Genomic DNA, 21164 nt, shown 5'->3' on the forward strand with positions numbered 1-21164 from the left:
ATTTTTGTTCTTTTTTTTTTAATGCGGAAATCGGGGTTTAATCACTTTGATTGAATATTTTAACAACGCATTAACAGGTGGTGATCTATGAAGGGATGATATAATTCCATTTTGAATTTGAATTTGAAAAAAAAAATACATTAGTTATATTTACGTGAGATACTTTGAACATCTTGATAGCTGCATTCTTGAAAATCCAGTAACGCTGCTCACATTAAAGAGAAATCATTATAAATCTCTCACTCGTATATAATATTTCATTGGGTTGTAGAAATGAGTGAGTCGAATGATATCGTGTCTATTTAACCAATGTCAAGGAAAGGGCATATCCTTGAACAGCGCAGCGTTGATAAACAGTCTGAAACGTTATTATTTTACACCCCCTCCTCCCTATACCTAACACACATACACACATACACACACGCACACACGCAACGCATATACTCATTCCCTGCGTATATTCCTTGTGTACAATATTTTTTTTCTTCTAAAAACCTCTAGTGAAAGGCTGTGACAAGAAGAACGAGGCCAATGACTAGTTGGTCAACCACATTTTTTAGAGCACAGGTATTTCTTGGACACAAAACCACGGGGCCCGTGATAGTGGAGACAAAGACATCGCAGAACAATGCGACTAGCACTTTTGGAGAACAAAAACCCTAAACCTCAAAAGCGAGCCGAGGGACTATTACGAGTCGTCATCAGCGTAATCCCAACTTGGCAACAAACTGTGATTGGTCGAGACGCGCCCGTCAGTTTGGTCTGATGCTCCGCCCACTCGCGTGCCGTCGATTGATCGGCGTGTGTCGCGTGCCGCTCTGACACGCACCCGTAAACACACACTTACACACAGGCACATAAGCGCTGTATACACAAAGACGCACACGCTTTTGTAAGCGATCGATATGCGTATAGTTTCAGTGAGTAATGTATGTGCGTGAGAACGTGTGTAGATCAGTTACTCGTGGGTCACTTGAACTGGATGGGTGTAACACGCTAACGCTCCACACTTTCGTTGTGATATTTGTCTGTGGTATATGTCTACTGGTATCTAAGCAGCATCGAGAGGTGAATTCAAATTATCGCCATCGAGCCTTGTTTTGGATGCTTTCCTCGTTTCAACCTACTGAAATCAACAATGCAGCCAAAGGAACAGCTAGCCCTCATAATGGAACAACTCCAACAGACTTTGTTGCTGCGAACCAAGCACTGGTAAGACCTAAATAATTGCATTGTTTGTGTCATTTCAGGAAAATGTTTGCAACTGCAATATATTTCCAGGTTCGTGTCACGATTTCGATCTTAAAATTTCACAATAGTCTATAACATGACCTCGATTTTAATTTGTCATGCCACAAACTAGATCAATCGATACATAAAATGTGGATCGCTAAAAATTTCTCACGTTCATTGGCTTGCGATCACGTTTTCCTCATTCTATCTCTCCCTGACCCAGGGTCTGGGTATACATCTCTCCTCTTCTCTCATTTTCCTCTCTCTCTCTCTCACTCTCTCTCGCATTCGTAATTGCTGTATTTCACCGCAATGACAAGCGCGTTCACTCCACGAACACGCAATGAGGTCAAGCGGCCAGGCCAGGCGGCTGGCCTGGGGAGCGATGCCAAGTACTGGCTGTTGTCCACGTCGGGGTCACGAACTACAAAAGATTGGCCAGGGTGCATTTGAATGGCCAGAAATCTTAATCAAAAGCTGAGCAACGTTAGATTTGTTTTGATCTGTCCACGATTTGATGATACCAACTGTATCACTTAGGCTTAGGCCAATGTCAACTATCATTTTCATAGAACGTTTAATTGACCTACCATATCACAATTTGATGTCAATTTTAACCAACATACAACTTGTAGTTCAGTTGGGTAATAGTGCATTAATAAGCTTGAAATAGCAATGCTTGGAGACTTCAGTGCTTATTACAGGCAGCGTACTAGCATTATTGTATTCTAAGATAATGCCCATGATATTTCCAAATGCTTTCAGTAGGTGCGTCACATCTTACAACACCTTCATTTATACATCCAGGGATTAACCAACCTCTGCAACATTGACTGATGATTTCTCGCCACTGCCTCTGTGTTAAAAAAAAATAATAATAATACTAAATAGATAAAATAAAATCTTCATAGTCATTGCTCATTAGGGCCTACTCTTTCCGAGGCCATCTGGTGCAATGTATCTTTGAGGGGTGGACAAAGTTAGTTACATATTTTACATCAGACCGGAGCATTTTGAAGACTTTCTCCCATTTTTAGAGACCTCTTAAACAGTGGGTTTAATCATAGACTGTCCCTATGTTTCAGTTACAGTACTTGACAACAAACAGATGCCAACCAAAACGAATCAGTTGTGAGCATTGAAGTCGTAGCCTGCATGTGTCTGGTCTGAGCTTGTGTACATCAGAGGTGGAAAAATAAACAATTATCTAGTAAATATCAGTGCAATATACATCCAATATTCCACAGTCTTGTCTTATCGTACAGTCAACGGAATATAGATTTAGCCTTGCACCTTTACCAATATAACATTTGAAGTACCTTCAGGGGTTCAACTTTGCACCTTTAAAGGCACAGACCAATGTTACAGTTGGAGCACCTAGCACCTTTCTGGTGTGAAAGGTGCAAAGTTACACCTGCAAAGGTGCTCCCAGTGTGACAATGGTCTGCACCTCAATTGGAGGTGCAGATGCATGTATGAGCCTATTTTTCTTTATGTGTATGCCCTATTCCCCTTCTTTCTGAGTGGACCCCCCCCCCCCCCCCTCTCTCTCTCTCTCTCTCTCCATCTTCAATCCTGGTGAGCAGTAGATGCATTGTTGTGATTTTTTTTTTTAAAGTCATTTCATGATTCCCTGGAGGCGTGAAGTCTATACTGTAAAGCTGCGTTGTCCAATATTGGTAACTGGGAATGTGGTACAGTATGCGGTGAACACCACCTCGTGCTACACAGTGCATCTACCGCTGAGGGCGGTATTCAAGGCACTTCTCTCGTACAGGGACACTAGTAGCATACGCGGGGTCTATGCTACAAATGTATTTCTGTTTTTGTTGTTGTGGTTTTCATCATCAAAAACAAAAAGGCCTTCCCACTCCATACCACGGCATAACCTTGCGCATGAATGCGTGTCACGTTCTCTCTTTCTCACTCTCTCTCTATGTCCTTCAGCATTAGAAAATTAAATGAATATGAATAAATCAATCAATTACAAGTTGTACAGAATCATGTCTTTATGGAATCCAATTTGAGGGCTGCACAGTGGTACTTCCCTTTAATTCATTTCATATATTTGTTCGCGATATAATTGTTTAAGATTGAAATAGGCTCGAAAACTTGAAGAGTTTGTTTGCAAAAACCGATAAGTCCATTTTTGAAGATTTTGAGGTACGGTCTCTGTCATAAAGTACAAAAAAATACCTTTTAAATGATATATTGGTCACTATACATGTAAAGGTACATTTTTGAAGTTATGGTCAAAAGAAGCAACAATTTTTTTATTATTCTCTTTATTTTTCTTGACCTTTAATCGCAAATATCTCCATTTGGCGAATATGGACTTATCGGTTTTTGCGAACAAACTCTTCACTTTATGTAAGAATGACTGAAATGTGCTTGTGTAACAATGAGCAAGACCTTTGTTCTAATTTCCTGACTGCACGTCAGTTATGTCATTGTACGATGATTACGATTGTTTGTTTGATTTTTTAAGACTTTCTCCCTGGGGATTCTCGTAAGCTACATTCATCTCTCTTAAATTCAATTTGACACGCGGCTGAAAATTTTGCTGGTTCTCCGGCATTTGTCTTTTCTGCGAACGCAAAGTAAAGTAACCTCTGTGTCAACCTTTCCCTCCTTTCTATTATGATATCGCCTTTGAAATCTTCAGCGTGTCCGTAGAACAGCCATCTCCCCCTCCCCCGCCACGAAAGCCCGGTCAGCTTGCGTCATAGTTTTCCAAATCAATTCCCCGAATGATAACTTCTATACGCCACAGTGCCTGCGAACTCTCCCCTTTGAATAACAGATCCAAAATGGCCTAAGTAGGCCTACATGTACCCCGCATTCTGTCTTTGACTGCACCACGCCTAACAATATCTCGCATTTCTGCGATGAAAATGATACCGGCTCTTAATGCATTCCATATTTCCAGCATGCGGGCTATGTCGAAACTGGCATGCATGAATTATGCATATCCCAGAACCTAGCCTCGATGTCAATTGGGAATTTGATCGTCTCCATATCCCCAGGCCACGAAAAAAGTATGAAATTTAACCCTCGTAAAAATGTTGATGCTGAAATTTGATGCGTCTCTCAGCCACATTCTTGCCTTAACGTACCAATTGACCGTTCTTCAGGGGTTAAATGGCAGATGTCCTTAAAAGGCGCTCCAGTATAGTCCCTCCAAGCTTTTCATTCGGTTGTGCATTTTATACCTACTGTATATTATTTGATACATATGCAAAAAGATAATGATATAAATAGAGGAGCGTCTTTTTTTTTACTAAATCAAGGAAACCTTCAAGCATGGAATGGTATTGAGTATAACAACATTTGAAGTCAAGCCCTGCGCTTGAAAAATATCTCTCTTGTCCATTATGCCATGTCCCAAAAGACACGGTTAACACGCCGTTTGTTTTTTTTCAAAGCAAAATGAATTAAACTGTCTCTCTCTAAAATTTGAAATGACGTGTTACTCAGAACCATTACCTCAGGAGTGAGTCTCGAAACAACGGGAATTACATGTAGAGCATGCAGGTTATCATCAAACACGTAAAATGTCAATTCATAGCGTACTCTTCAAGCTATATCACCTCCCCGCCTATACCAACGCAGGGATGATAACAGGTTATAGAACATGCGATATTTCTCAATTGGTTTCTAAGAACAAAATAGAAAATGCCGTTGTAGTGGTTAGCCTACATAGCAAATTGTGATTCTTGCATTGTTTTGTTTTGTTTTTATCTTCTTCTTTTTTTTCTGGCTGAGGTGCTCTTTTTTGGGCGTAAGATTTCTGCTTCATCATGGCTGGATTTCCACAGTTCCAAACTATATAGATCAGCCCCGTGCAGGGCCACAGCAGGAGTTTGCCCCCTATCCATGCTCTCATTTTAGCTTGCTGTTTAGCCAACTTGGCCCCATATCTCCTCGCCCTTATTTCTCCTACCCATTCCTCTCCTTTGGGATACTTTCCAGGTCAGGTTTAATCACGAAACAATCCTGGCATGCATGAGCACTATGCTTTTGAAAACGTTGTTTACGATATAAATACGGCATGAAATTTGATAACAACCTTCGGTTCCTTGCTACATTCAGAAAATTTACAACATGTCTTTTCGTTTTTGTCTGTCACACATCATAGAGTACATTTAATTTTTTTTTCTTTGTTTATGTGTGCGTGTGTATGTGTATGCTTGTATGTGTGTGACTGGGGTAGTGACACTTTGTGCAAGTGCACTACATCAGCACTAACCAGTGGCGGATCCAGAGGGGGGCGCAACCGGCGCACCCCTCCCCCTTTATTTTTCGTTAAAAACAAAAGAAATAAAAAGAAAAAACATGAAATGAAACCCGGAAGTGGCACCAGAAATATTAGTCAGCCCCCCCCCCCCCCACCCCTTTACAGAATTCCTGGATCCGCCCCTGCTAACAGAGTTTTCTTCGAGGTTGTGGTTTGATTACGTAGGCCTACTTTGTTTGTTGCGTCTACAACCAACCTCGGCTGGGGAGGAGGACATGGAGGCTTGTTTGATTCCAAACATTGTTGTTGTGTCCGCCATTATTGTACCATAGGCCTGGAAATTGGGACGTAGCCAACCAGTCACAGCGTGTGCAACTTCACATGAATAAGTGTAATTAATGACAAGGAGTTCGGCATAAGGCGCAAATCACATTCTCAAAATCGAAATACCGGAATACTGTATGTTGCACAGCGTACATTTGTATCTTGTGTGCAAGACATGCCAAACAAGTTCCAGAGTAATCCAGTGCAGCTTTTGCAGACTTCGGGATTTTTCCCGTTCTCTAGAAAACACGTCATGAGACCTGGGTGAACGCCCACACATTCGCAAGATGCAATAGGAGATGCGAATTCATCATCCTGTACTTTTCCTATAAGGTTTTGGAACTTGTTTTTCTCAGGTCATTCGTATTTTTGTCATTAGCGCAACTACTTTAAGGTCACGAGTGGTCACCAGCCATGGGATTTTTGTGATTTAACCCGATTATAATGTAATCGTGGGATTTTTGTCATTTTCTGTGACATCAGTAACTCAAAAGTAAACAGCAGTTTGTCACCAAAAATCAAACTAAATCATTATCAACAAATGCAAATGAAGCAAGGTGATGTAATCTGCTCTTTTACCCTGTGTCATGGATGATGTAATTCAGATATCGTATACGGTATACCAGTAAAATTCCGCCCTCGTTTTCAATGCGGCAAAAGGGGATGCCGTTATATTTTGCATGTACTTGTATATGTAATCCCCTATCGATAATTAGTAATAATGTAGCTCTCTGCAGAACACGTTACTGTATAAAAGACGGTCAAGTAAGCGATTCCTTTCTCAAACTATTATACTCTCTGAAATTTTTTAGAGTGTCACATACATTATATCTTTGTACTACATTGTTGTGGGAATGTCCTGGTAGTACTGGTAGTGCAGCACTGAACATTCCATGAAAGACGGGGTATTCGTAGGGCTATTCTCCGAATATCAAAATAATCCGACTGTGTAATATGGGGGCGTGGTGGTGTAATGCTGAACGTCTTGTTTCGTACACCCACGCCTGCAGTGGTCTGATCAGGGAGGTTAAAGAGCTGGTCTGAATACAATCGTAAACATGCATGGTTGCCCGGCGTGGTTGGGGTCGAATTTTGATTCTCGATGCGCTGTTAGTGCTAGCAGTGGCCAAAGAAAAGACCACACGTTCTACACAAGTTACCATATACATATACACTGTATTTTGAATGACTGAAGTCAACATTGACGGTTTCCAGTTAATCTTGATCATCAACGTTGATAATTTGGCCATGTACCAATATTTTGGTATCTTTTTAATCCGCACGTGTGGTTGACTTTCCAGCTATACACTAATCAATTGAATTTCATATTGTGGCGACCAAGTTCGTAAATGCTACTCTGCCCGTTGATAACTTGCAAGACAATCGGGGTCACTGGATTGTCTTTGAGATAGCAACCAACTAGAATTAAGCCAAGTCAGATCATTCATACCCATTTAGGCACGTTTGTCACATAACCCTTAGTTGAAAGTCCAAGAATCTGGCCTAGGCCTGCTTGTATTGCAGATTGTAATTGACGTTCCCGGCTTATTGTGGCTACTTTGAAGTACAGTAAAAAGCGTTGCCAATATTAAATCGTGGAAAGAATGTCGTGGCGCCCCCATTTGTCGACCTGTCGAAAATATTTCGTGTTTTTTGCTAACATAAGAAACTGTAGAATATGTTTGCTCACAAATATTTTGAAAAATTATACCCACTTTAATTGAAATCTGACATGATATCGTGCACGACAAACACAAACAAGGGGGAAATAGAGTCGAAGGCTCCAAGTCTGTTAGATTGTCCTCACTGTACACGCAATTAGTGTAAGGTCATTATGTATACTAAAAATTCCTACGAGAAAATCTTGTTGCTAAATATTCAAAATAGTGATGACACACGACTGCAAATTGAAAAGGTCCAAAATAGTTGTTTCGACCTGTCTTCTTACATGTATGTATACACCAAGACAAGTTCCCGACAAGAATATGAGCTCCATAATCTCCACCTTCTATCATTCTTGACGAGAAAATAAATCACGTATAGATAAAGAACAACATGAATGAAATCGGCCGCATTCCTGGTGTTCAGATCGACCCTTTGAAAACATTACAGTATTACCATACATCAAAACGGCAAGGGGGGAAAAAGAAAAGAGAAGAATAATGTCAATAAAATATGCAATGACCTTAGGGGGTGGGGTGCTTTCCTCTCTGTTGATGATGCCCCTGATTAGTGAGCTGGCTGGAGACTGGTGATAACGGAATAACGCATCACATAAGATTGCGATAGAGTATAACATGCAAATTAGAGGGGCTGTTAACCGTACCCTGGGGTGATACATACAAAAACCTCCTTGACCGTACCAACGACTTGACACGTGACAGTTGCATATGTACAGCTGTATGTATGCATGTGTAGATGTGTGTGTGTGTGTGTGTGTGCATGTACAATATGTATGTGCGTAAAAGTATGTGCGGGTTATGTGTGTACGTGTGTAATAAGATAGTAAACTGTAGTTAAGCTTCGGGAGATGAGAGTACTAGTATCGTGCCTATATGGCTGAGGACAACGTGCCCCTGAGTTAACATGATCTCATGTCTGCTATTTCAAAGCTTTTATTTCAAATTGGCCCCAATTTTTTTTTTCTCTCTCTCTCTTCCTTTTTTTTTCTTTAAAACAACATCAACAACAACGAAGCTTTTACTGCATGCTAACCTCCTTCGTCAGACTACTTTAAGATCAGAGTTAGATCCCATGATGCATATACGCTCGGTTTGGGGGGGGGGGGGGGAGGGATTCGAGGAGGTTTGTTTGTTTGTTTGTTTGTTTGTTTGTTTGTTTGTTTGTTTGTTAAGGTGTTGTGTTTGTTAGGTAGGGTCTATTAATATTTTGAAGGAAAAATAGAACTTATCTATCATACTGTTAAGTAAAGCGAGATTGTATATATTAAACATTACATGATATTATGATTATTCTATTTAATTGACACACGGATCTTTGGTCCTATGTTCTATGTTGTTGATGTAAAACTAACACTCCGTCACAATGTATCTCTGTAGAAGTGGTCTGTTTATCAAAACTTGGATCTACTCGTATACTCCTACGATCTGCCACCCACCCAAGGGCGTGCCAACCCCGAACTCGATGGAGTTCAGGTACACAGGTGTACATTGAAATGTTTGTATGATACTTGGCTTCGCAGGGCATGAAGAAGACTCTACAGATCTCGAAATGGAGGAGAAAATGGGGAAACCAAATCGCGTGAGATCTAGGTTCTTTGAAGAGTAGTAGTTTCTATTTCCTTATGCGTCTTCTTGGGTATTTCTGTTTCTATATTGGAAGGCAGAAGAAGCTGAAAACAGCGGTCTACAATATTCATTTCATGTGGTTTTGTTTTGTTTTGTTTTGTTTTTTGGTGTCACATTACATGGTAAATAGTTAAATGATTAAATCTCTCGGATTTGAATGCAGCAATAGAATGCATTAGAATGTAGAGTATTATCCCGCTCTCCTTTTATATACAACTAATTCCACATCCTGTAAAACCTAGAAATGAATGTTCTGTATATTCGACATAATATGAATATAATAATCATATACGATTATCTTTATTCAAATTGACGACATGTCCTGTGTATCAGTATACGTGTGTTTACATGTGATGCATTTTTACATCTTAATTCGTGTGCAGGTGTTCATGTTTCTCTCGTTGACTTGGCCAGAGTCCTGGCTTACTCTGAAAATGTCCTTGTAGATCGTTCTCTAGGGCAGTGACACGTGAATCTATTCGGTCTCATTAAGCTAGGTTACGGATTCCGCGGGACGCCACTCCATTCTGGTCGCGACATCCTTTTCCTCGAGTAAAACATGAAATACTGCTGAAAACATGGAATAATTCCGCCTCCATCTCTATAGTAATTGATTGTCGTGTTCGCGTACAGCAGCCTCGTTTCTTAAAGTGTTTTTTTTTTTCTTACTGCTTATTGCAGGTGAAGGATTTCATGTTTGTGTGAGTGCGCGTCCATCACGTGGCAATTTGCGGTTCTTCATAGGTCCCGAAGAGACACATGTTTGCGTGATTTTCCGCGCCATTAAGTCTGGCAGCAGACCAAATCCAGCTTACAAGCACGATGTGCTATATAGCGAAGTACATTACTGCGCGTGTGCTTATCTTTCAAGGCAATATCTTTTCTCTGCATACTTACATACACTGGCTTGGGTACAAACAAAAATAGCACACTCAAAAACACAGTAATGACAGTTATATCGTATCAACTATTTACTGTTTATGACTAACGTTACGTGAATGTCTGAATTGTGTTTCTGTGTTTTCTCTCCCTTTTTCTTTCGTCTATAATTATAAGCCCCATGCGCATACTTAGTATGTCATGACTGTAATGTTTGATAATATACTATATATATCATATCATCGTATCATATGAATCATGATTTAACATAAAATCATTATAGCATTAATGTACTAGTATATCTTTATATTTCTCTCTCATGTGCAGTTACAGCAGGAAGCTCGTCTCTCCCTCGAAGAGGTGCGATTTCTGCAAGAAGACCATGTTTCTCGTCACACTCCGATGCAGGGATTGCAGGTGAGGATAACGACTTAAAGGAGGAAGAACTCATGCTTCCTTTAAGCTCCAACTATAAGATTTATATACCATGTAATAATGCCGTCTTCTTATAGACATGCGTTCTCCAATTTATCGTTTTGCTTTGATCTCAGCGTCGGTTCGCACTTGTGGTAAAGCAGAGTCATAAGCTGACGTTGGCGATATGGCATGACGTATAGGCCAATTTTACCACCCCCTCCAAAAAAATAAAGAGGAAACAAAAACAAGAACTGTCATCTAGTATACCTAGTACCGCCTATTACGGGCAAGTAAAGTATTCAGCGAACAGTATTATTCAGGCTCGTTTCACTCGTGTCATACCATAGAATGTAATATATCGATATGTCTTCAGTCTAAGGTGATCTCTTTAATATATAACTCTGATATTTCTAGGTTGGTAATATAAAAGAGGGTTTAATCTTTGTTTTTTCCAGGGTGAGATGTCATAGACGGTGTGCAGAGCAAGCGGCTCATCTCTGCGAACTGGTGGAACACCATCGGCAGTACGACGGTATGTATACCTCGAAGTCTTGCGCGTACCTTTCACCCCCCCCCCCCGGCATTTTATGCTCGTGTGTGTGTGTGTGAGTGTGTGTGTGTGTGTGCATACGCATTCATAGCTTCATTTAACTGTCATACTATATATGATAATGCATTTGAATGATTGAAATATTCATGGAAGGAAAAAAACGCAGGGCGTATATACTGAAAGCGCCTGATCAGCAGTACAGAGCTAGCTGCCATGACAGAAAATTAATAGATTCTTGATTTTCAGCTGTACAATGTAATGAGTAAACCAGTGTATCAATCATACGTGTATATCCTGTATTCTATTGCTCTCTTCATGTGCAGACAGTGGAAGTCTTCGAGGTATCCCAGCATGCCACACGAGATTGGATGCCGCCGCAAAGAAGGTCGAAGCCTTGTCACAAGCCGCCAGAAAAACCGACTCCCTGGAATCGTTTCCGGAGACTGAGCCGAAGTACCCCAGTTTCAGCGCCAAGAAATTCCCCACCCAGTACCACCTGAGCCTAGTTCCAGAGTCGGGCCCGAAGCGAGGCCGGATGTCGCGATCGACGCTGACCTCCCAGTCTTCCAACCGCTCGTCGGTATCCGGCTATCACTCCCTCGAGTCCGACGCCAGCTTCGTCTCCGATTGCGACACGCCCAAGGAATTGCGCGTCTTCGACAGCTTCGGCTCGACCGACGAGGAGACCTTGGGGGAAATCCCTTCCCTTCTGGACGCGGACTCCTGGACTTCGGAGAGGTTCACGACCCTGTCCACTGATGCTCGAGGTCTACCAAACCCCCATCTCGAGGCAGCAGCTGGAGTCGAGGCCCCGCTCTTTGATGGTGCGCTGTTCGTTGCTACGTGGCCTCTTGATCGCAAGGGAAGCCACTGCCGTCGCTCATCAGGTAATTTCCACGCAGATAGACAGAAACATATTTTTTTGTTGTGCTGAACCTTTCAAGTTGGGCATACATATTACCCAAACATGAAAATATTTGTATTAAATTGTAAAATGACAATCAAATACATGTGTCAAAATTATGAGCTCTCATTTGCATGCATAGCCTTTTCAAGTCAAACGAGCTAACCAGGAAAAAAAAAAAGCTGAACATGAAATTATACATACATGCTTCAAGGCAGGAAGCCAGATGCCATAGTCAAGTTATTTCACAGAGTTCAAATGAAACGACTGGTTCCACACTCTTTGCTTCAGACAATACCAACGACTCGACCGATGACGAGTTCTGCCCGAGTGGGGACGACACCTTCCGAAGTCGTAAAGAAAGTCTCAGTGAGTGGACCATCCCCCATCGAGATCTCGTCTACGGGAGACTGGTGGAAACTGGCAAGATGGGAAACACTTTCAAGTAAGTGCACAGAACTTAACGATAAATGAATAGCAATTAATCATGTTTCACTTCATCTATCGGAGAAGTCAGGATTCAGATTGATAATCATAGCCCGGCGAAACATTGAAGGTGAAGAAAGGGCGTAAATTTGGCGTTGTTTTCGTCTTATCTTTCAAAACCGCATTCAACTTTAGGAACTCATTAACAAGGACAGCTCAGAATGATAATTGAAGATTTAAGAGAAGGACGTGGAAGACAAAGGAGAAAAGCGACATGAGTGGAAGTAAGACGACGATGAAGGAGAGAGATAAGAACAATAGATATCATAGAAATGGGGTATAAGAGTACATGGAGAGGAAAGGTAACTAAAGTACAAGAAGTGAGAGCAGGTGTACAGAAGAGAACATGACAGTTTAGTCAGACATTCCCGTCTATAGATGTTCACTGGTAAGTCATGTGTTGTAGATGTTAGTTAGGAACGACCTGAAGTACCGGTCTTGATTTGTGACCGTCTCGTTAAGGTCTTTGTCTTTCAGATTATCGACATACAGGTATATTATCATGTTTCATTTATCTAATGGTTACACTGTAGCAAAGTGTCACTGAATATCATCTCTCTGTTTTGAGGAAGGATTTTTTTTTTGTCTTTTTTTACTCATTCATAAAATACACGGTTCATGAGCAGGACAATGTTCTCACGTGTCGCCGCCAGAATCATTTGGGTAGCATGATCTGAAAGTTAACTCGAGCCGTTTATGAAACCGAGTGCCATCCGGAGATAAATATTAGCTGATGAAGATTTGGATGGCTGTGAGTGCCAAAGAGTGCCAAGTATCTCTTTTGAAAATTATGTCACAAACACCTGCCGACAAGCAGGGTTACACTGATCGCTGAGGAGTCTCATGTGAGTCAGCCAGTGTCGGGGTTGGAGGGGGGAGGGGGAATATTGTGCAGTCATACCCCGATGACAAGTGATGACTAACACGTTGCTATCGCCCTGAATCTAATGAACGGGATTTCGGGGAATCTGCGGGGATCAAAAAATGGCGAGATGGCATCTGAGCTAGTGAATTAGACCAGCATATTGTCATTGTTATAGCTGCACTTTTCACCCCCTATATTAATGCCTTCGATCTTTCAACACACCAGGTTTTTCAGGGCGTTAAAAGAAGGAAAGAGGACAAAAATGGAAAAAACGAGCCTCGTTTCGATTCTTTTCCCCTCTTTTCAGTGCGTAGCAATCGCTACATCGAGTATGATGAAATCAAAACATTGGCAACAAATCAACTGATTTGTCACATCTGATCAAAACGAATGATGATCTGATCTAATCTTAGCATCCAGATATCCCGCTTGTAATCATGGATAAACTGTTAGCAATAACGATCTGTATATACGTACACTTTACACCAGCAACCTGTCTGTATAGTATGTCTTCTTCTAATAATTATGTTAATGACCACTTTAAGATCGTGGTTATGGAGGGGTTAATTGCAGTTTGTGTTGTTTTTTTCCCACTCTTGACACAGGGGGCGTTGGCACGGTGAGGTGCTGATCCAGACACGTGACTCGACGTCGGTGAAGGTGGACGAGTTCCTGGACGAGGTGTCGATGCTTAGCATGATCCGCCATGAGAACATCGCCCTCTTCATGGGCGCATGCGTGGACGAGGGCAACCTGGCCGTGGTCACGAGGTAAGCAGCGTCCGACCTTTTGTCATTATTTTCCACGTCCTCCACACTTTTCCGCCTATTGTTCTCTTTGCACCATCACTACTGTTCCCCTCTCCCACTGCCCGCCCACTCCCATACTCTACTGGGGCATTGCTCAACATTCGTAGGCGTATTTGCTGGCAGCATCCTTATTTACGTGATATTTTCCCCCCTCTGAGGACCTTGACTTTAGCTATTCCTATTCACACTGTTCTCGCCATGCAGTATATATTACAATGGAGCAGTTGTTGCTATGTCCGGTAAGTCTCTACTTCAGTGACGATAGACAAATTAACATTTAAGTGTAATATCAAACGTAACTACACCTGTCGTTAGTCTTTAATACTCCATTCATAGCTCTCGGCGAGTCCTGCAATAACCTCTGTCTCGTGAAGTTGAGAGATAATAACTTCTTTTTCCCTCTTTTTCCACATGCAGCATCCACAAGGGTCCGTCGCTCTACCACCACGTGCACGTACTCAAGAAGAAGCTGGCGACGTCATCCAAGGTCCACATTGGCCGGCAACTCGCCCAGGCCATGGGCTACCTCCATGCCAAGGGCATCGTCCTGGGGCACCTCAACTCGCGTTGCGTCTTCCTGGAGTCAAAGGTCAAGCTTTACGTCACACGGGTCGACACCGGCGACGCCCCATGCCAAAAGTACGTCACAGGCCGGTACTCGAAACCATACTTTGTGATGTTTTGATGGTTGTAATGATGATAATACGCTGAACGTATTTCAATGTTGATATATTAGACAAAGAGAAATATAAGATCGGTTTAAAATCTTAACTTAACAGCTTATTATTCCTGTACAAAAGGAAAGTAAGCCAGTGATTGTAGCTGTTATGATGATTGTATGCTTTTCTAAGTGAACGATGAGGTGTTCTTCCAGAAATATACAAAATGATCAAAAGAGCTCCTAAAGCAAAACCAAAATAACGCACTGGTCGAGAGTTTTTCTTGTCTTTTTGCGTTTATTCTTGTTTCTAACACTTATGTAAGACAATGTTTCATAGATGAGCATAATGTAATGTAATGGTGTATTTAACTATTTGCCTCTAAGTTGATGTCTTACTATTTGTTGTTATTACAGACACGGTTACGCCTCTCTGCCCAAGGGGAAGCTGTGCTACCTCGCCCCCGAAGTCCTGGCGGGGGCTCGTGTCTCCCCACCGGAACTCGTCACCGAGGCGGGACCGACGCAACAAACCGACGTGTATGCCTTCGGGTAAGTGGGGAAAAAAGAAAGGTCTTCTCTTATCAGATAGAAAGTTTGATGTCTCATCCTGGGGGTACTTTCCCGACTTTTTATTTTTGTTTGTTTGAGGGGGCAACAGTAAGAATCGGGTTTCTCTTCAACCTGTCCCACAAGTTCGGTGTTTAGCAATGCAAAGGGGGGGGGGGGGGGAGAAAACAGGAACGATGATGATTCTACCTGTCTACGTAGTGGACCAGTTGTGGGTTGTAATGACCGAGTTTGAAAGTTATTCCCAAATGTGGGCATCCTTGTTCAAGTAGCAATATTGTCCGACTGCCAACGTTGTTTATCGATGATTTCTGTGGATGTGCTGGCTGGACCAACGTATCCATCCTTCCTTCTCATGAATAATAAAAATGTAACAATGTAGCTTAGCGTTAGCAGTAAAGTCAAACATTACTTGATCAAGACATGTATAGTCATGTCTGTTTTGGAAAGAAAAATGTCACATGCAGATAATTGAAATGATGCTTTGAAGATTAAATGAAGAGGACTGTCTTTGTACTTTTTATGCTACAGCGTCACACTGTTCGAGATCTTAGCGGGACGATGGCCCATGCCTCACGCATGCGCAGAGGGTCTCATCTATCAGACGTGTACGGGAAAGAGAGACAACTTCCATCAGGTCACGTGTTCTGCGAATCTCAAGGTAAGAGCAACGTTTGAGCTGGAATCCAGGAAAATAAAGATAGCAAGCATATAGGCAATTATGGCGAAATGTCAGCATTCCGTTATTCCCTGGTATAGGACAACATCGTCGCCAGAGTCCTCAGAAATCGAAACGATCGGAAAAGCAGTGTTTAAGTGTCTTTTCAAAAGTGTCTTTTCAAGTTTAGCCATCAAACTGCTCGCTTGCATAGCCGCGGCTGGCTGGCGACGAGCCGAGCCGCTCACATGCCAACGAAGTAATTCGCTCAGAGGGCATCCACCCTACATTTATTCAAGAGCAGTGTATCCTTCAACGCCTTGATCAAAGACAATCATTTAAGAAAAATATGAAAAAGGTCTGGATATCAATATCTTTTCGATTGTCGAGTGTTGCTTTTAAGGAAAATTTGCCTCAATGACAATTTGCTATTTAAAAAAAACCAACAGTTTTGTCATATTACGCAACTCACAAGCTTCTAAAAGTAATTTTGCCATCCCCTCAAAATCAATGAAAGAATGATAGAGAAATAATGTTATTATTCAATGCCCAACCTGACCCTCCCAATAAATTACCGATTATGAATAGTCATATCTCTGAACCCTCTTTGTCACTCAAGAATCTATTTGGGATACCATGCACGTTATGTATACTTTACTTCAGAGGTTTTCACGAATAGCACGTTTTCTCCTCTTTCTTCTACAGAATCTTGTTCGCAACTGCTGGTCACAAGACCAACAATCGAGACCATCCTTCCCCGAGATTGTCAAAGAACTCAAGCAGAATGTAAGTGGACATGATACTAGAAAAAAAAAGTCAGCACACTGAGAGATTTTCCGATCTCATTCTAAATTATTTTCGATTCGATCTTCGGTTCTGTTATACTATCGGTATGAATAAAAAACATTATAGTTGAACCCTTTTTCGAAATATGATTATTGATTATTATCATCGTGCATTGATTTCCGTGACGGACGTTTCAGAATTGCAACAAATGTTGTTGTCAGTACCAGTAGTATCTATAGACGAAGTCAATGACTATTTCATGGAAGTCTATGTTCTTTATTAAAACGAAAGCTATGAGAAATTCCATTTGAAGTCACTGCTAGCCTGAAAATACAAGCATCATGCATTTTCGATAAACTGTGTAAGGTTTAATAGTGTTATTATTACAAACAATTTCATTTTTTTTTCATTTACACAGGCTGCCATCGCAAACATGAAGCACAGCCTATCGGAGCCGGATAACCTGAATCGACTGGGTACCGGTATTCATTGGTAACCGGGAATCAGCATTTTCGCACCGCATCGCCCTCAGCACTTGTCCCAAGCTGAATCAGACTCAAAGGATCACTGTGGGAGGCTAGAGGATAACCGATGTTCACGCGGGAATCAACAAAAATACCAACCAATAACAGTACGCTTAGCCCAGTATTACCCACGGTCTTCGACAACTTATTTGCTATGAACTATAGGCAAAGTTTCATATTTCTCGATGTTCCTCACTCTATGGCTCATAGAGAATGAAAATATCAAAGATTATTGATCACCAGTACTTGCCTAACGGAAAGTGACTCTTAGTCTTACTTCAAGACGCAATCGAGAGCTTCCTATTTTTACCAAGCGAGAGAATACGTTTGTACATTTTGTATATGTAGAGAGAAACTTTTTTACTGATTGGCACCCAGAAACGCTGAGTACAAATACTTGTAATGTTTTCAAAATAATGTTGCTGTTGAATGCTGATGATGTTGACGATTACTGATTGATTCTTTGATGACACATGTTGGAATTCACCTTGTTCTCTGTCGGTTTCACCGTGCAATAGATTTCATTTCGTCGTATTCAGTCTTTCTTTGTAGGACTGAGTCTGTCTTTGTCGGACTTAACGAGATTGTTAATTAAGTGTATTTGCGTTATAGTCATACTTGTGAACGAAATTTGTTTGATGTCAAAAATATGCATTTATTCAAATTAGGGACTTGTCCTCATAAAAGCGGAAAATTTTCGACTTTCGTTTTGGGCTTTTGAAACACGAAGTGCAATAGAAGGTCTGTGCTTGAATCTACTTCGCCTCTGAGCGGATACGTCTTTCATAATTATCGTGTGTGAATTTAAACTACTTGGAGAACAAAAAAATAGAATGGCGTTCTAATTCCCCAATTTGAGAAAATTATCAAAGCACTTCGTTGCTTCAAATTCCTTCGCACAAAGTGCAAGTATCTCCAAATGAAATTGAATCAAATGCACGTTTGAAAAAACAAATTTCGACTAATGTCACTTTCTTATGATTTATCATTGTTCCTTATTTTGGTATTGATTTACTTGATTTCATTCAGTTTGCACTTTTCTCTTTTAATTCATTATTATACTTTATTGTGACGAATGGTCTTTACTTCATTATTGAGGCCCATAACGTCTGATTTCGAGCTAATTATGTTGACATCTCATGTCGTTTGAAACTTAAGTGCAATACTTATGATGCAGTATGGAATTGATACAGGGATGAAAATGCGGCGACAGTGCCAGTATTGCTTTCACGCCCGATTAGTATGGCTCCTTGCTAATGCCAGCCACGGAGCAGAACCAAGACAACAACTGCACCGTCATTCCCTCACGCACCATTTACACCGTCACTTGTGCTGACGTGCACGCAGAATCAGGTTACCATGGCGACCAAGAACATTAAAGAGCTCACTGCATTCGTGGTAGAGTTATATCGTTGTAGAGTATACTTAATATCACACTTGAATGGTTTCTCTGATGTTGGTTATTGTGCTCAAATCGTATATTGCAGAAGTGCAAATATGTCTTTATGTTTTATCTTTATTTCGGTGTGCTTATTTTTTTTTTGGGTTAAATTGTGATTCTGTATCGTTATCGAATTGACAGCTTTAAAGTCACATGTAAACCCTGACTTTTGAGAATGCGTTTCCGTATATGAACTTTTGTTTTCCGTGATAAACTACACATTCCCAATGATGGAGCCTACTTAAATTGTTCATGTTTTATTTACATCAGCAGTGGTGCACCTTATTTAATGTGAAATTCATTTGGCAGTTGTTATTGTTGAGTCCCGGTCCTGGTTGTGGATTAAAAGCCTGCAATTGTCATTTAGATTGTTCAATAATATGAGCAATTCTGAATTTTGGCAAAAGAGTATAATCATTCTAGAACTCACAGTGGGGGGCCTTTAACAACGATCAACAGCTGGTACACTCATTGTGACGTCACCTCTCTTGTCGAGCGTCGACAAAACGAGGGAAGCGTGGTAAGACGTCGTCGTGGCATTGAACTTCAGATACCAAGACGCAATAATTGCGAGCGCCCCATTACAGGCGGCACATTCAGACAAAGTGCGACAGCCCTTGTTTCACATTCCTCTCTGTTTTTTTCCTCAACTTTGCGAGAGTCTACAACAGTTGTTAAGAGGGGTAGAAAATGATAAGGGGGGGGGGGGGGGGGTTGTGAGGTTGAAATACCCTGAGCTGGATCAGTTTGACGCGAAGATGTGTGATTTCGATACTTTAATCACTGGGGACAATCAATCGAATCAGAGGGCGAGGCTGAAAAGACTAGCTTGTCAGGGATAGTGCTGGCTTTGATCGCAGCGATTGCGCCCGATAGCCTAATCGAGCGTGCCGGAGAGTTGCGCGAGGTTGCCGAGAAGCAGAATATAAAGATAATAGGCGGGCGAACGAAGAGAAAATTTAAATCATGTTGTGCAATTGGTGCTCCTCCCAGATTTGAACTTTGTTAACAAGAAGAAGAAGAATTATAATAAGAAGTAGACACAATGCAGTGATTCGATTTTCGTCTGCGCAATACAGAAATCATCCTATATCGATATCAACGACGCTACGATGTATTTTCTGACATATGTTTTACCGAACGATGTGAAGCTGTCAGTCATTTTATGTTGATATCAACCAGAAGTATTTCCGACAGATGTTTATTGTACGATGTGGAATTGTCAGTCATTTTACGCTGTTACCAAGAACTTATGTACAGTTTGTATTTATTTATTCACACACTGATCACCAATTGCAATGTTTGATAATAAAAAATGATAATGATATTTATCGCATACAATTCAACAGCCCTGTCGCTGCGTATGTCTTCCAACCTTTAGTGTTCAGAGCGAAGTATTTAGTAGTATATCTATAAAAAACAAAACATCATTTATGAATGTGGCATATCTGTTGATATATATATATATATATATATATATATATATATATATATATATATGTGTGTGTGTGTGTGTGTGTGTGTGTGTGTGTGTGTGTATATGTGTGTGTGTGTTCTAAATATATATGTTTGCGTATATTTGTGTGTGTTAATTGGCTAAAATTGAAGAAAAGGGTATAGTTATATCACAAGGCATGCATGAGACCAGAGAGTGAGGAATTTCACAAGCTTCACAAAACACTGATAGAAGTCTTAACCACATTATGCAGATTACATGAGCGGATAATGCCATCACGTAAAAACCTACCGCACACACACACAGATACACAATCTATGAAACTTCCTTTTCTTATATGAAAACAATACATTTACACTCACATCAAATCAGTGTTGGTGTATTTGAGAAACTTTTGTATTTTTATTTATCGTGATAGATCATACACACAATCAATAGACAGGGTTCTTTTAATGTAAATGAGAGAGAGAGAGAGAGAGAGAGAGAGAGAGAGAGAGAGAGAGAGTTTTACGGTTGTGACCATGGCAATAGTCTCCATTCGCAAAGACGAGAAAAAAAGCAGGTGTCATAATCATATACATCTCTTACTTATCCCTCCAAGGAAGACGTCTCCAACCTAGTAATAAGGTTTAATTATGATGCATCCTTATCAACCACAACACTGATCAGTTCCTATACCAGGCTGCAATGGCTCGTGATTATTATCATTATTATCAATATTATCATTATTACTGTTATTATCATTATTATTATTATTATTATTATTATTATTATTATTATTATTATTATTATTATCATCATCATTGTTGTTGTTGTAATTATGATTATCATTATTATCATCATCATCATAATCACCATCATCACCACCACCACCATCATCATCATTATCATTGATGTTGTTGCTGATGTAAATTTTCCTGATTTACTTCAGTATCTTTGGTACAACAGATATCATATTTCAATGCAAATATATGACTTTCTTTATTCAGGGTAGCCTTTTCAGTGCTGACATTTCTCTGCCAGAGTGCCCTGCCATTATTACTATCCTAGCGTTGCCAA

General features: G+C 40.7%; 1 protein-coding gene across 1 annotated transcript; it reads left to right on the plus strand.

The window, feature by feature from the left end:
* Nucleotides 1-978: 978 nt before the first annotated feature.
* On the plus strand, nt 979-17217 carry LOC139718568 (uncharacterized). Its single transcript, XM_071630035.1, has 11 exons — nt 979-1212; nt 10309-10398; nt 10854-10934; nt 11276-11835; nt 12144-12297; nt 13809-13973; nt 14430-14651; nt 15088-15222; nt 15772-15901; nt 16604-16684; nt 17103-17217. The coding sequence occupies exons 1-11, from the start codon at nt 1139-1141 to the stop codon at nt 17178-17180; spliced, it is 1770 nt and encodes a 589-aa protein (XP_071486136.1). The 5' UTR covers nt 979-1138; the 3' UTR covers nt 17181-17217.
* Nucleotides 17218-21164: the final 3947 nt, after the last annotated feature.

The sequence above is a fragment of the Diadema antillarum genome, unplaced genomic scaffold (genome assembly GCF_040938485.1).
Source record: "Diadema antillarum isolate AM-2024a unplaced genomic scaffold, OU_Dant_1.0 scf00000097, whole genome shotgun sequence".
NCBI lineage: Eukaryota > Metazoa > Echinodermata > Echinoidea > Diadematoida > Diadematidae > Diadema > Diadema antillarum.

What these genes read in the sequence shown, in the direction of transcription:
- LOC139718568 (XM_071630035.1), top strand. Translation starts at nt 1,139, where the DNA reads ATGCAGCCAAAGGAACAGCTAGCCCTCATAATGGAACAACTCCAACAG. An exon ending in CCACTGCCGTCGCTCATCAG is followed by an intron (nt 11,836 to 12,143) that starts GTAATTTCCACG and finishes TCTTTGCTTCAG; the next exon opens with ACAATACCAACGACTCGACC. An exon ending in ACCGACGTGTATGCCTTCGG is followed by an intron (nt 15,223 to 15,771) that starts GTAAGTGGGGAA and finishes TTTATGCTACAG; the next exon opens with CGTCACACTGTTCGAGATCT.